The 14911-nt window shown below is 31.6% G+C and overlaps 1 protein-coding gene across 3 annotated transcripts; it reads left to right on the forward strand.

Annotated features, from left to right (window-relative positions):
• The first annotated feature begins 1439 nt into the window (after positions 1 to 1439).
• Positions 1440 to 6321, forward strand: LOC105788604 (trehalose-phosphate phosphatase A). Of its 3 annotated transcripts, none has more exons than XM_052627441.1 (14): positions 1440 to 1587; positions 3458 to 3561; positions 3654 to 3718; positions 3835 to 4144; positions 4237 to 4377; positions 4459 to 4530; positions 4648 to 4770; positions 4874 to 4930; positions 5013 to 5114; positions 5252 to 5329; positions 5422 to 5491; positions 5581 to 5651; positions 5731 to 5823; positions 5989 to 6321. In XM_052627441.1, the coding sequence occupies exons 3-14, from the start codon at positions 3675 to 3677 to the stop codon at positions 6040 to 6042; spliced, it is 1215 nt and encodes a 404-aa protein (XP_052483401.1). In that variant the 5' UTR covers positions 1440 to 1587; positions 3458 to 3561; positions 3654 to 3674; the 3' UTR covers positions 6043 to 6321. The 3 variants fall into 3 exon arrangements, with proteins under 3 accessions (XP_052483401.1, XP_052483403.1, XP_012471015.1); XM_052627443.1 differs by lacking the exon at positions 1440 to 1587 and adding an exon at positions 2229 to 2774; XM_012615561.2 differs by lacking the exon at positions 1440 to 1587 and having other exon boundaries at positions 2229 to 3561.
• Positions 6322 to 14911: the final 8590 nt, after the last annotated feature.

Below are 14911 nucleotides of genomic sequence, written 5' to 3' on the forward strand. Positions count from 1 at the left end.
AAACAACCAATCCATGTCCTACACATTGGGGTTCAATGCCTGTACGTCCCTACGTAAAGCGTCCATCTCAATTTTCCACGACTTGCATGAGCTCCAACAGCCTCCTCCTAGAGAGGTGCAACATTGTCCTAGAGATCAGAATGGTCGAATTGCATCTTTCTCCTCAATTCCTGATTTTGTCTTAGCAGCTCCTGGTGAAACAACTACTATAGCTCGAACTTGATATTCTGCTTGTTCTTTCATTAGTCGTAGCTACTCTTGTAAAGCAAATAATTGCTATGGTGATACTCTCTAATTAGAGGGAAATGATGGCCCTTGACTAGAAAGAACATTGAGATCAAAGGAATTAGAAGCACCTCATTGGCTTGAGTTACTTAAGTTTTCTAGTTGATCAGCAAACCAGCAAGCGAAGAGGTTCGTCCCTCTAGGTTGATTTCTGGTGTCAAAACCTCTAACTTGATCTAATGGGAAGTTGCTATGAAAATTCTCGTTAGGGTGAGTCATCTTTTCTCTGATTTTTTTTTATGGTTGGAAGTCTGTTCACGCACATCGCACCAATTTGTTGAGTATTTCTGTGTCCTTCTCATGGGAGCCAATTTCCTATTTATATGGCACGGTTCCATGATTTGACGTACTAAAATTAGGTAGGCCCCCATACAGGGCAACACGTATCCTACTATAGTGTGAACACGTATCCTATTTATATATCAGTGAGCTAGACATGTTAGCTGAATTGTGGGTTGGTATGGAAACCGGATTAGTCTGAGAATCTAGTAGAAGTGAATACCCATTCTTAATAGCATCGTGTATAGCTAGCTTAGGTTATTTGATAGCGTTTTTCAGGAAATAAAATGTAAAAATAAGTAAGTCGACTTTATATTCTATATAAAATAATGTTGTAACGGAAAAGAGGATTAGATTTTGTAAAGATTATATAAGTAACTACTTTGAGTAGGAAATGGTTGCCCTAAGAAAATCATTGCTATAAATAAGAAGGATTTATATTAATGGCAATTGGAGTTGGAAACTGACCACAAACAACGCCGCTTTAAAGGAAAGCTTGGATTTCCTAGATATCAACCCTGACTTTGTCTACTCTCTCCTCCATTACCCCAAGGTTTAATAACCAATTCTCTTTTTTAAATTTGCCAATTAATCTCTAGATTCGGGTACAGCTTTAGTTAGTAGCATATACTTTTACTTATAAATAAGTTTTGATTGAACACAGTGAATTAATTGTAGAATTATAAGCAGATATTAATATGATAGGGATGAAATCAACGACCCATTACCGACCAACGACCACTTAGTCATAACTGAAAGTGACGACACACTCACACATGGCTAAGGCCCACCTTGTTACAGGTGTCAGCAATGCCTTCAACTTACCAAATTATATTAACAAATCGCTGGTGAAGTTTACATAGAAAGGAGAGTATGGGAAATCCAAATTGAAGGTGTTTTCTTATGTTTCCTGATTCAACAACCGGGATTTTGATTTGCAAATCACATTTTGTCTCTATAAATAAACAAAAGCTATAAAAAGTTGTTTCCTTCACGTTCTCTGCGATTTCTTCTCCTGTTCAGGTGATTATAAATTTATGATATTCTCCTTCTCCTTCTCTCTCGTCAACTCACCTTTTTTTTGCTTCTTTTTTGGCCGGCGGGAAAGGTAAAATCAAGGCTCTCATTTAGTTTACTTCATTACGACGTCGTCAATTTCTTAACTCAGGCTTTCTTTACATTTCTTGAACAAGGAAATGGCGCGTTAAACTTTTTGTTGATTACCTTTTCTCTCTTTTCAACTTCTCTATTTCGCGGCGTGCGTTTGGCTTCATTTCTTCGTTGCTGTGTGATTTCCAGGTTTCTCAGCTTGGTGCACGATTTTATTTTATGATTCTGTTTCGATCCTTGTTTGGCTTTTCTATGTAATGTCGTCCCGTTGATTGGCTCTTTTAAGTTATCGCCACTAATAATCTCTGCTTTTTCGAGTTTTTAAACAAATGTGGCATTATTATAATTCAAGACTTTATGTGGATGTCATAAATTTCAATCAAGTTCCTTTCCTTTCTTTTTCTTTAAAAAATGTAGGGTTTTTTTCTTTCTTTTTTTTGTCAAAACCAATTTCCTTATATATATATATATATATATATGGGTGGTTTTCTTGTTTTCTTTGAATAGATATATACATTTTCTTTTGTTTGGGTCAGATGTTTGCATGATTGGTTAGTTCAGTTTATTTTACTGCAAACAAATGCTGCCAATGTCTATTCCAATTTGCCCTTATACTTGTGTTTGGTTGTGCTGATGTAATATTCCCTTTCTTTTCTTTTTCTTTTTATGTATCTATTGTCAACCTCTCCCTTTGCTATTACATGAATGTGGTTATTTTCAATAGTTGAATCTTCAAATCTTCCAAAAAAATAGAACGGCCCCGTCCATGACTTATCTGGTACTCATTGATGGGCAACATAAGCATGGTGGGATTTGTTTTCCAATAATGCTTTAATTCAATTACTGATTCCTAACGTGCTTGGGTCCATTGTGTTTTAGCTGTTTTTCCCATACCGGTTCTGTTTGGTTGCGTTTTTCGTGTTTTCGCTCTCCACTATGTGGGGGTATTAATGGCTTTTTTATCAACACAACCACCATTTCCTTATTTTTCTATACCAATTACGCCAATTTCATTTTATGAATGGATGCTGCTGTTTCGATTTTCCTTTTGTGTATATTCAGGCTTTGCTACATTTTTGCTTGCTTAGTTTGACTCTGATGTAGGTGATTGTTAATCTTTTTTTCTCCCCTACACTTACGGATTATGGTTTTGTGTAATTTCCTGGTGGTGATATCTTACTTCATGATGTCATCGATATCGAATCATGTATGTTTGTAGTTTCGTTTAAGCTTTATCAAATCTCTGTGCCGTTAACATGCCAATGTTGGCTTGTACAGTGATGTTTTCTGCATTCATGGAAAGATTGTAAACACCAGTTCATGTATAAAATATTGGATTATGTGATGCATGTAGGCAATCGATGTTTTGAAAATTATATAAAGTCGGTGGTGTTTTTCAAGGCAAAAAATATTAAACTGCGTAGTGCTAGAATTAGATAAATCACTAGGATTGATTGGATAAGACATTTCATTGGAAACAATGTGCCTTGAGTCATAAGAATCAAGGTCTACCTAGATGTATACATGTTTTATCATGATGCTTCAGCGACATGCACTTCAACCAAAAATATCACAACAGCTTTCAACAGCTTCGTATACATATATTTGACTCCATTGGGTTCACAAGATTTCTTTCCCCCTGTGAATCTTTTGCCCCACTTATGTTTTTATGAAATTCATTGGTTGGTGAGGCATATTTCATACCGCGTGTTCATCATTTTGTGTAGTTTGGATAATTTTCTTTTTGTTTTACTGGTCACTTTTTCATTCTCACTCCTTACAGATGTTATTCCAGACATGAATCTTAACCAGACCTCTTATTCCTATAATATGCCGATCTTGTTTACGCACACCGATTATAGCTGAGTAACCTAGAGAGATGAACAGGTTCAATTCAGATAAGAATATCTTTTGAAAACAAAATGATACGAACTTGAGAGCGTCATTGTGTCAATTCTAACATTTCCTTTTGATATCAGTATTCAGGACTTGTGTGCTTGATGGACTGCTTGCCGAACAACAGTGATAATAAAACATTGAAGAGGTGGTTTTTTATTAATGAAAGTGTTGGCTGAAAAGGGTTGTTGAGATTGAACATTGAAATTTGTTTCTTTGCACTTGAGTGGATTGTTTGTTAAAGGAATCTAATAGCTTTTACAGTTTAAGTAGTGATAGGAGGCTGGATTCAATGGACTTGAAATCCAACCACACTGCTCTTGTTCTTGCTGATCCTGCACCACTAAACAAGTCAACGCTTCGAGTATCTTCCGGTCTGTTGCCATACTCAGGAGCAACTATCTCTCAGAATCTATTTCTAACTGTTCCTACGATGAAAGCTGGAATTCTTGATATTCGTGCCAGCAATTGTCTGGATTCTATGGAATCCTCATCCCCTCCTGATAAGAAATCTAGGGATTTCAATAATGACCTTGAATCAACTGATACAGATGTTGCATATCGTGCATGGCTGGTAGTAGATTTTCTTTGCTTATCTGACTTTATTTTTGATACAATCAGAGGGGTTATTAATCTACTCTACGTACTCTATCCTTTGCTTTGCAGCATAAATATCCCTCTGCACTCGCATCTTTTGATCAAATTACAAATCCAGCAAAAGGCAAGAGAATAGCATTGTTTCTGGACTATGATGGGACTCTTTCACCAATTGTGGACAACCCGGATTCTGCCTTTATGTCTAATGATGTAAGAGTCGTTCTTAGTCAAGCATCTCACTTTTTCTTTCTTCTGTACTGATTACATACTAACCGAAACGTTTTTATTTAGATGCGAGCTGCAGTAAAAAATGTGGCGCAATTCTTTCCAACTGCAATAATTAGTGGCAGAAGCCGTGACAAGGTGATTTGAAGACCATGATTTAAAATAATTTTGACACCTTCGTTGCCGCTGTTTTTCATATTACTTGTTATATTGCCTCTTTGACAATATTTATTTTATTCGTCTTTGTTTATTCAGGTATATGAGTTTGTAGGGCTAACAGAGCTCAATTATGCTGGAAGTCATGGAATGGACATCATGGGTCCTGTTAGGCAATCTTTTGATGACCACTCTAACTGCATTAGATCTACCGATAATCAGGTCTAGGGCTACAAATTTTCTATCCTTTTTTGCACGGTACCTTGTGTTTCTTTCCTACCATCCCTTGAGTATTTTTTTTTCATCTTGTTTCTATTTAATTTAGGGCAAAGAAGTTAATTTATTCCAGCCTGCTAGTGAATTCTTACCTATGATTGATGAGGTGTGTATCTTTCTTAAGAGTGCCATACATATGCCCTGACCTTTCCCTCTCTGTTCTAACGTAGAATTCTCGTCCGTCTCAGGTTTTTAACTCACTTATCAATAACACCAAGGATATCCGAGGAGCAAAAGTTGAAAACAATAAATTTTGTGTCTCTGTCCATTACCGAAACGTAGATGAGAAGGTGAGAGAGTAGTTGAAATTCCCTTAGCATTAGAGGCGTTTATTATTTTCTTCTGTTGTTGGTAATGGTTATGAAGAGCATTGAAGTACGTTTTCCTTACATAGTGATAAGTTAACTTGTAGGCATTTTCCTTTCAGGATTGGACAGTAGTTGCACAACGAGTCCATGATGTCATCAGAAACTACCCTCGTCTACGGTTGACTCATGGGCGGAAGGTGATCTTTAATTAAAGACTAGGTTTCTTTTCTGCTTTGAGTTATTTAAAATATTATTCATTATTTTTCTTAAAATTATTTGCATAAATTAGGTTGTAGAGGTTCGGCCTGTGATCAACTGGGATAAGGGGAAAGCTGTTACATTTCTTCTTGAATCACTTGGTAAGTATGTCCTTTTAACCTATTGTCATGAGTATGTAGTATTTTCTATGGTTAAAAACATGAGACGAAGAATAATAAAAACGCTTTAGGGCTTAGCAATTGTGAGGATGTGCTTCCCATTTATGTTGGAGATGACCAGACAGATGAAGATGCGTTTAAGGTAAGATATAGATGGCGAAATTCTTGAGATTTCTTTTTGTATTAATACATATATAGAGAGAGTTCATTGGTTTATACAGGTTCTTAGAGAGGGAAATTGTGGATATGGCATTTTAGTTTCATCCGTGCCCAAGGAGAGTAATGCATTTTTTTCCCTCAAGGATCCACAAGAGGTACTTTTGTTTTACTTTCTAGGACTAGAGATGTTTGATTGTGTTATAGATGGTCATGCACATACATCAAATTTCTTCAATCGACCATAGAATGGGAAGTAAAATTGCATGTGCCTCAGTTTTTTTATTCCTCTACTAATTTATTGACTCGGTTGGGTTTTGAAGGTTATGGAGTTCCTCAAATCACTGGTGGTATGGAAGAAGACAAGTACCCTCTGAAACAAATAATATAGAGAAGAAGAAATTTTGTGTGATACATAGAATAAGATAGCCTAAGCTATTTATGTACTTCTTAGTTAACACACGAATGGGAATTGCACAGAGGCCTAAACTGTTTCTTTTCAATGCTGCCATGTCCTTAAGTGTATACTCCTGCCTTAACATATCTTTCTGATCTTCAGTTTTGGTCAGTCCTTCTCCAATGGAAAACTCTAAATCTTTGTTTTTTCATTCTTTTCTTCTTTGAGAAATATAATAAACCCCTCTTGGCTCCTTCTCTATTATAATTTTACCATTTCTGTTTTGGGGTAATGCAAGTGCAAGGGCACATTGAGGTTTTCTGAAAGTAGTACATGTGTTGGTTGACCCAGCTTGTAACTTACAGTGGCCGCCTTCAATCAGCTTAGTTCTGTTTCTATTTATAAGAGTAGTGGAACAAGGTTTGGCGGGAAAAATAAAATCAAAAACTGATTTGAATTTAGGTGTTTACACCATTTATAAAAATGCAGAGTTAAAAAATCGTGCATCAGAATCGAATTTTATTTTATTTATAATTAATTTAATTTTACAATGTAAAAATAAATATTTTTATTTAAATAAGTGCAAATAAATTACAATGTTTGTATATTTTTATATATAAGAGTGGTAAATTATTCTTTTATTTACTTGAAAATTAATATTTTAAAAGTATTTATATAATGTGAAAAAGTTATAAAATAAAGTCTATTTTATCAGAATAAATACAACACTTAAAACACAAAATTAGTATGGAAAAATAAAAATTGATTTCAACCCAACTCAACCCTAGAAACCAATCTCCGACCACTTATTGCAATACGATATAAGTTGTTTTCATTTTGCAAAATGAGGAACCCATTAAAAAACACTTGTTTGATTGAAAAAACTGAACAAATATATTTTTTTGAAAAAGAAAATTAATTATGAATTTCATCCCAATACAAATATTGATTAAAATCAAAATTAAAAAATTAATTAAATTTAAATTAACTAAAATTGAGTTAAATTTCGCTTCGCCCTTTCATCTTCCCCCTTCCATATCTTAACCTAGAGCATTTTCCAAAGAAGCTGAAGGATGTCAAGGTGGAAGCTCAAAAAATCTCATATTGGTTCAAGCAACGTTTACTGTTATTGTAAATTGAGGGCACCAATTTGTAGTTTCAATATGCCTTGGAGTAAATATGGTTGTTCATATTTAATGTTTATTTGGGTTTTATATTTGAACTGAAAATTGGGTATTTATTTCATTGAAATTTGGATTTATGATTTTATCCCAAATTATAGTTTCATTTTATTTGTTAAATTGTTTGAGGTTACAATTAATTTGTTAGTTTGTGTTGAGATCGACTCGAGTAAACAACGAATAAAACAGAGAAGGTCAAACATACAAATTTACGTGGATAATTCCTAAAAAGAGAATAAAAATTCATGGGCAAATGAGAATTCACTAATAACCAAAACTGAAAGCGTACAAGATGAAGAATCAAAACAAATCCAAACCAAAAATAGAAAGTTCTCACAAAATTCCCACAAAACTCTCTCTTAATCTTTTTCTCTCCTTCTGTATTTTCTGTATATAAATTCTAGTGTTACATGGCCTTTAAATAGGCTAAAATTCGTGACCTAGTATGACTAGAATTATGTTAGAGTAATTAGAGTTTAATTGGAAAAAGTAACCCTACTTTGTTGTAAAACACGGATGAGTTACTTGTGGAAAAAGTCGAGTCGTCCTAACATCGTATTTACCCTTGTCGTGACATCGCCTCGTAGTAACATCGGAAACCTCCTTGTCTCGACGTTGTTGCCTGTTGGAGGTGTTGCGATTCTGACGTCCTCATGTCGTGATATGGGTAACGGTAAGTGCTTGAAAGGGTCCGAAAATGCGAGACACACTTCATAGTTTATTTGAAATTGCATGGTAAATTAAAGATAAGTTAGAGATTTTTTTGGGTTGATGATATAGAAGTAATATTATTTTTTTCATGTTTGATTTCTATTTAATGTAAGGGAGTGGTTGTGAATTCTTTGAATGGATTAAAAAAGGATTAAGGGTATGAGAATGTTGAAGTAGATGAATTGAGAGGTCAACTTCAAATGGTATTAAATGAAAATCGAGAAATTCATATTAAAAACACTGAGTTGAAGAAAATGTTGAAGTTGAACGAGCTCCAAACTTTTTTTGAAGGTTGACAAAAAAAAAGGGACAAATTAATAGCATAGAAGCTCATAATGATAAAGAGTAGGAGAAAAATATTATTTTGTAAGATTGTCTTCTTAGTGTCATGGATTGTTTTTGTTGTAATAATATTTTTACTTTAATTTCTTAGATCACTGTCAATTTATGTCATGAAAATTGTCATAAAAGTAGTTGAAAAGGAAATATATGTTATCAATTTATGTTGTTGTGTATAATTTGACTTGGTGGATTATTATTAGATGTTGTTATCAACTGTTATGAATTGTCCTAATTGATTATAAAGTTCCGAAATAAATGAACTCCAAATGATGACAACTCTAACCATACATAAATGTCAATAAATAATTTAAATGAACTTTCCTTTTTCATTCCCTTGTATATGCAAATATGATAATCAAGTAATAAATGAGAAAGAAGCTTTCTAACTTCAATCCAAAACAGTTCACAAAATAGAATTGGCAAAAACACTTTCCTTATTTTGTCACATATTTCCTAAATTTCTTTCAAACTTGTCAATTGTTCCCATGCACACAAAAATTTGAATCCAACAAAGACATGTGACAAACATAACAAGTTCATATAGTTACAATTTCTACATGGTTGCTTTAGGGATTGTATTTATTGGAGTAAGCTTTGAGGCTCTACCCAATCTATCATCTAGTTGAGATGATGGTGGATGATCCTTAAGTCATTGTAACAGGCTTAGTAGTGGTAGGAAGCAGACTGGTTGCAAGAATCTGAGTGGTTGCATGCTAGTTTAGGGTCTTAATTATTGATGCATGAGGCTTAGTAGTGGTAGGAGACAAACTGGTTGTAGGAGTTTGGGTGGTTGCTTACTGGTTTAGGGCCTTAGTGGTTGATGCAAGAAGCTTAATGGTGGTAGGAGGCCGGTTGGTTTTAGGAGTTTGAGTGATTGCTTGCTGGTTTAGGGCCTCAATTGTTGCTACATGAGGCTTAGTGGTGGTAGGAGGCAATTTGGTTGCAAGAATTTGAGTGGTTGCTTGTTGGCTTGTTTAGGGTCTTAACAGTGGTAGAAGGCATACTGGTTGCATGCTGAGCTTTGTTTGCCACTTCTTACTTGGTGTGAGGTTGATTGCTCATTAATTCTTACTTAAAACAACTTAAATATTTCATAATTTAAAGCATGACAAACAGCAAGGTTATCTGTTTTAAGTTGTAATATAATAGTGTTTACAATAAAATACTTACGATAAGTATTCCCAGGATCATTCTTCCATAGGGATTGACAATGTATTGTGATTTAATCAATTACTTCACTTCTAAGTAACTACCAACTTTCTCAAATTTTGAATTATTAGTGCAACCGATTTAAAGATCACAAGAACTAAGCTACACCACTTAATACTTACACTACCTATTTGCTCTCTTTTCCATTTTAGAAAAATGTAATGAATAAAACAATGGTCAATTGGTTAATTAGTTTCTAAGATCATTAATATGCATGATTCAATTCAATTGATTGCTACTCATAAGTGAGAATCTCCTCTAAGTCTCATCCTAGTTTATATTTTTATTATTTAATGGAATATTTATATTTCATATATTTGAAGACAATTACTACAACACTTATTGTGAGCTTAAATAATACTTACATTGAACTTAAATAAAGGTAAAAGAATAACTCTATCTTGAAATTTATGTAAAAATCTTAAAGATTGAATTTCAAAAAAAAAGTAAATATCTTAAAATTGAATTCAAAACTAATTATGATCTAATTAACTATTAATTTTTAAATTTAATGTTAAAGCATTAATTATAGTTTTAGTTTTAATATTTAATTTTTTTCAACATTTTATATTTTAAATATTTTCCTATTTTAAAACCAAATAACAACGTTAGTAATTAAAAAGAAAAATTGAAATTGTATTAAATATAATCAAATTAAATTTTATGAATCTTATTCAAAATTAACTTATATAATTGGGATGACATTATTATAATATATATTTCAATTTTATAATAGTTTATGGAAGTTCTTAAATGATACTTGCAATCAAATTCGAGTAGTGCCAAAAGTAGTGTTTAAGACTAGTGCCAATTGCGTAAGACTAGTGCCAATTGCTTTAGGCACTAAGTATGAACAAGGTAGAAAATAAAGAACACACAATATACTTACCTAGTTCGGTTTCTCTGAGTCTACAAGGTCTTATCCAAAAAGATAATTCACTATCTTAGCAACAAGTCCAACAAGTGATTACAACATTTAACACTTACCTAATTATACTTCTCACTTTTGTACCTAAGATCTAGACAACTCTCCTCTAAGTTTTTCCTTTGAAAACTTAGGACATTAACCAAGTAACGCACTTGATTTTTCAATCAATGCACTCACGAGAAACGTTCCTTAATGAACAACAATAAGTGCTTTCAAATTAGTACATTATTTATACAAGTCTCCTTAATTTATAAGAAATCGAGATTAGCTAACATACTATATCAATTACAATCAATCTTCCCACAAAACCAACAAGATAATAAGCATAAATAATATCTTCAATGAGCTCAGGATAATACTTGAATCTTCAATTTATTCATCCAAGCTTTTACCTTCGATCCAATCTTACTAAAGTTGGGAAGTTGATTTCCTTTATCCAAATCCAGACCAATCCCTAAGATCTATTGCTATATGTAGTTTGGATCCAAAGGATGGGTTTGCGGTTGCCAAAAATATCAACAAATTTTAAACAAAATCGTACTAGGAGAACATACTTAAAAGATCCAAATGCTCCTCCTAAGTAACTTCCCTTTAATCAATCATACTTAACTATTCTATATTAATATTGATGTTTTGCTAAATAAATTTAAATAAAATAGTTTTTATTATTTAATTTGAATTTAGATCAAGCAAACCCAATCCATGACAAATTTATATATTTTAAGCTAAAGGGGTATATAAGCTCCTAAACTTTGATGAAAAAAATCAATTAAGTTCCTTTGCAAAAACATGCTCAATTAAGCACTCAAACTCTCAAATTGCATAAATTAAACCCTTTGACTAACGTTTTCTATCTTTGACCGTTACAACATCGATGTGACTGTTAATGACGCTGATGTGGCGCTCCAAGTGAGCTACAGTTGCTGATGTATTACCTTATAATCAAAAATAAAAAATTCAAATTTTTAAAAAATAATTTTTTTTACAATTTTTGCTAGAATAAACCTAAACAAATGGTCATCTAGGATGATTCATTTGAAACTTAATATTTTCTAAAATTATAAAAAAATATTTTTAAAAAATATCTTTAAAAACTTTTATAGGGAATCTCACAATTATTACTTTTCAGACTATTATTACAATTGCAGAGAATATATTCTCTTATTACAAAACTTTTGTAGAGAATCTTCACTCTTAATCTCCGTCTTTTCTTTGCAGATAATCTTTACTGTTGATCTCCATCTTTTCTTTGCATAGAATCTTTATTGTTGATCTCCATTTTTTCTTTGCTTGTCTTGGCTTTGCAAGGAACCACCTCAGTTCATTTCTATCTTTACTTTGCAAGGAATCACCCTTATTTATCTCTGTCTTTGCTTTGTTGCAAAACAATTCTTTTTTTTTTCTTTTTTTGTATTCCATTAAGCTGGGCATTTCAGTCATAAGTTTTTTGTATTCTTTTTTGTTTTAGCTTGAGCTAACAATGCATTGGCATTTGATTTGGGTTGAAGGGATTTTGCAGTACTGTGGTCTGAGGCAATTGAGTTGCATAATCTTGGGTGTTAAAAAAATCATCCAAATACTTGGAATCACATTTGTCATCACTAAATTTTTTTCACCATTTTGTTCTAAAATTTCGAACTAACAATGAGATTATCATATATGGATCCTATTCATAAGAATAATTACAGGAAACAATCTAAGAAATACACAATTTTGAGAAGAAATGGATAGTTTGGCAGATGTGGTTTTGATTCGATTTTGGCTAGAATTTGTCAAAGAACTTGGGTTATAAATTTTGAATTTTTGTTGGTAGGATATCGAAAGAAGATGGTTCATACCAATTCCACTAATCTTGAAACCAATTTGGGAATTTGAATTGGGTGTCATACTTGAAATATATATGAGCCAAGAATGTCTCATATGTTGATTGTTAATAAGGAAAGTGTTGTATCAGGCTGTTTGATAATCCTGATATGTAAAATATGGGTGGTAGTTTGTTTTGGTGGTAAATTTGGTTGGGAATTTCTTTGGAGAGTTTGGTTTTTCACCCTAATCTATTGGTCTAAGAATTTTAATTATTTGGGCTGTCAAATGGGTAATAAAATTAGGATCTTTTGAATTTGTGTAATGTTTGAACAACACTGATCCAATTTGAATCAGTGTGTTTTCATAATATTGTTGGGTTTTTTAGGAGTCTAATGGCTTAAAATGTCATCATTTGAAAAATTCTTTGATAACAATATGCGGAGGTTTTTAAAAAAATTCTTCCTCGATAACAATTTTTTTTTCAAAACATTTGTTTGAAAAATATTGTAAGGATTTTTGTGTAGCAGTCTGTGAAAATGTTACTTCTTTTGAAAAAACCTCTTAAAGAGATGTTTCTTTTGAAATATTTTTGAGAGATTTTGATTTGTGTAAAACAATCTCTCTATTTTTCTGAAATTTTGGCCGCTTCAGCAGCAATTTGTTTGAGAGAAGTTTCCTCTTTTGATAGGTGCATTTGTCTTAGTTAGATTTTTAGTTAATTTACAACGCATCAATTAGTGAAACCATAAAATTTGGGTAACAATTAAAATGTATTGGACCAGTAAAAATTGTAAAAATATTAAATGAAATTCATAAAGTTCAAAATTAAAATTAATAAAAAAACTATTTAAAAGTTAAGTCGAGAATGGATCTAGAAAATGATTTTTCAAATTTAAACCAAATGTCGAGATTCATGCAAGATAGTTTTCTAAATTATATAAAGCTTAAAAATATTAAAAACTAGTTTTCTTTAAAAATATGATATTTGTATTGATGTTTCAATTCTATTGGAACCTTTTAGGATATACAAAAAATAAAAAATAGAAAATAAACAAATAAAATAAATTTTAATTTTATTAATTTTTCATGTAAAGGTTTTTAAAAAAGTGTGAATATAGTTATATTTATTTATAGAAAATTTTAAAATAAATTTTAAATGGTTTTATTAATTTTAAATTTTTTGAAAACTTTGAAATTTATTTAATATTTTTTTATAAATTTTAATGATGTTTTACAAATTTATTTATTAAAAATTAAATTTGAAATGAATCGACGATTCATTCCGGTAAATATATATATTTTTATTTTTAATAAATTTAAGTTTTTTTACTAATGTAGCAACTAACCTAGCATTGCCACATCAAAATTGTAGTTGATGCGGAGTGCCATGGCAGTGTTATTAATGGTCACATCAACATTGTAACGGTCAAAGACAAAATGTTTGACCAATGAGTTCAATTGATACAATTTAAAAGTTTAAAAACTTAATTGAAAATTTTATCAAAGTTCAAGAAGTTATATACCTTTAGCCTATATTTTACAAAATTAGAACATGTAAATCCATAAACCAATTGATGTTTATAAAGTAAAACTTAAAATTAATTCAATTTGAAACAATATTTTGGCAATATAAAACTAAGGTGTTCAGTTTATTAGATGAGGGATCACAAGGAGCGGGTGACTGGGTTCAAAGGAAAAGGAAGGATGGTTGGTTGTGTGCAAAACCATTTTGGCATGACACAACCCTAATTTACTCCTCTTTCAATTCATCCATGCTCCTCTCCTCGCCCACTTCATCTTCTCTGACTTAGATTAAAATCCTTAAAATTAAGTGATTAATTATATTATAAATATTATAAGTAATAATGTGTAGATACTATCAGTTGTATTTATAATCTGATGAAGGGCCAAATTATAAATACTCAAAATTGATTTAATAATCAACTATTTAAAGAGGTAATGGTCCCCCAAGAAATATGGTTATCTCATATATCTTTCCCATCCCTATCAGAAAGTTATACTAAAAGAAAAACTATTCTTTTGAAAGATCAAAATTTTCTGGGCAATCTCCAACAATTGATTCAAGTACGCTTCCGCATATAGTCTTGTTCTTGATTATCTAACATGACAAATCTTGGTTTTATTAAGTTTTGTATCAAGATCTTGTTTTACGATTCTAACAATTTATCCATTGATTTTTTTGTACGTTAATAATATTCATTACAATCATTACCCATTAAGTGAGGATTCATCTATAAGTTATGCACATTAAAGTTAGGGTTTTTTTTTGGATGGACATTTATTTTCAGTGTAATGTGTTTATCTTTTCACTACCAAAATACAGTCCATCCAAAAGGGTATTAAAGACTTGCAATTCAATTGGTATTGAATTAATGATAAGTTGAGCCAACTCTATTTGTTGTTATCCTCTCTCCATTTATGATGCTTATCCATAAATTGATAGTGACAGTGAAAAGTACGTATAATTTATTTCTTTCCTAATTTATGACAATGAATTAAAAATAATATAAGGAAATTTCACCTTTCTTGAATCCAATTTGATTTAAATTAAATTTTAATTTTTTTGCCTCATATATGATTTATAAATTATATATGATTGGAAATGATCTTTTAATTAATAAAATATTTTTATTTAATTTCAATATTGAGAT

The sequence above is a fragment of the Gossypium raimondii genome, chromosome 2, assembly GCF_025698545.1.
Source record: "Gossypium raimondii isolate GPD5lz chromosome 2, ASM2569854v1, whole genome shotgun sequence".
Classification (NCBI taxonomy): domain Eukaryota; kingdom Viridiplantae; phylum Streptophyta; class Magnoliopsida; order Malvales; family Malvaceae; genus Gossypium; species Gossypium raimondii.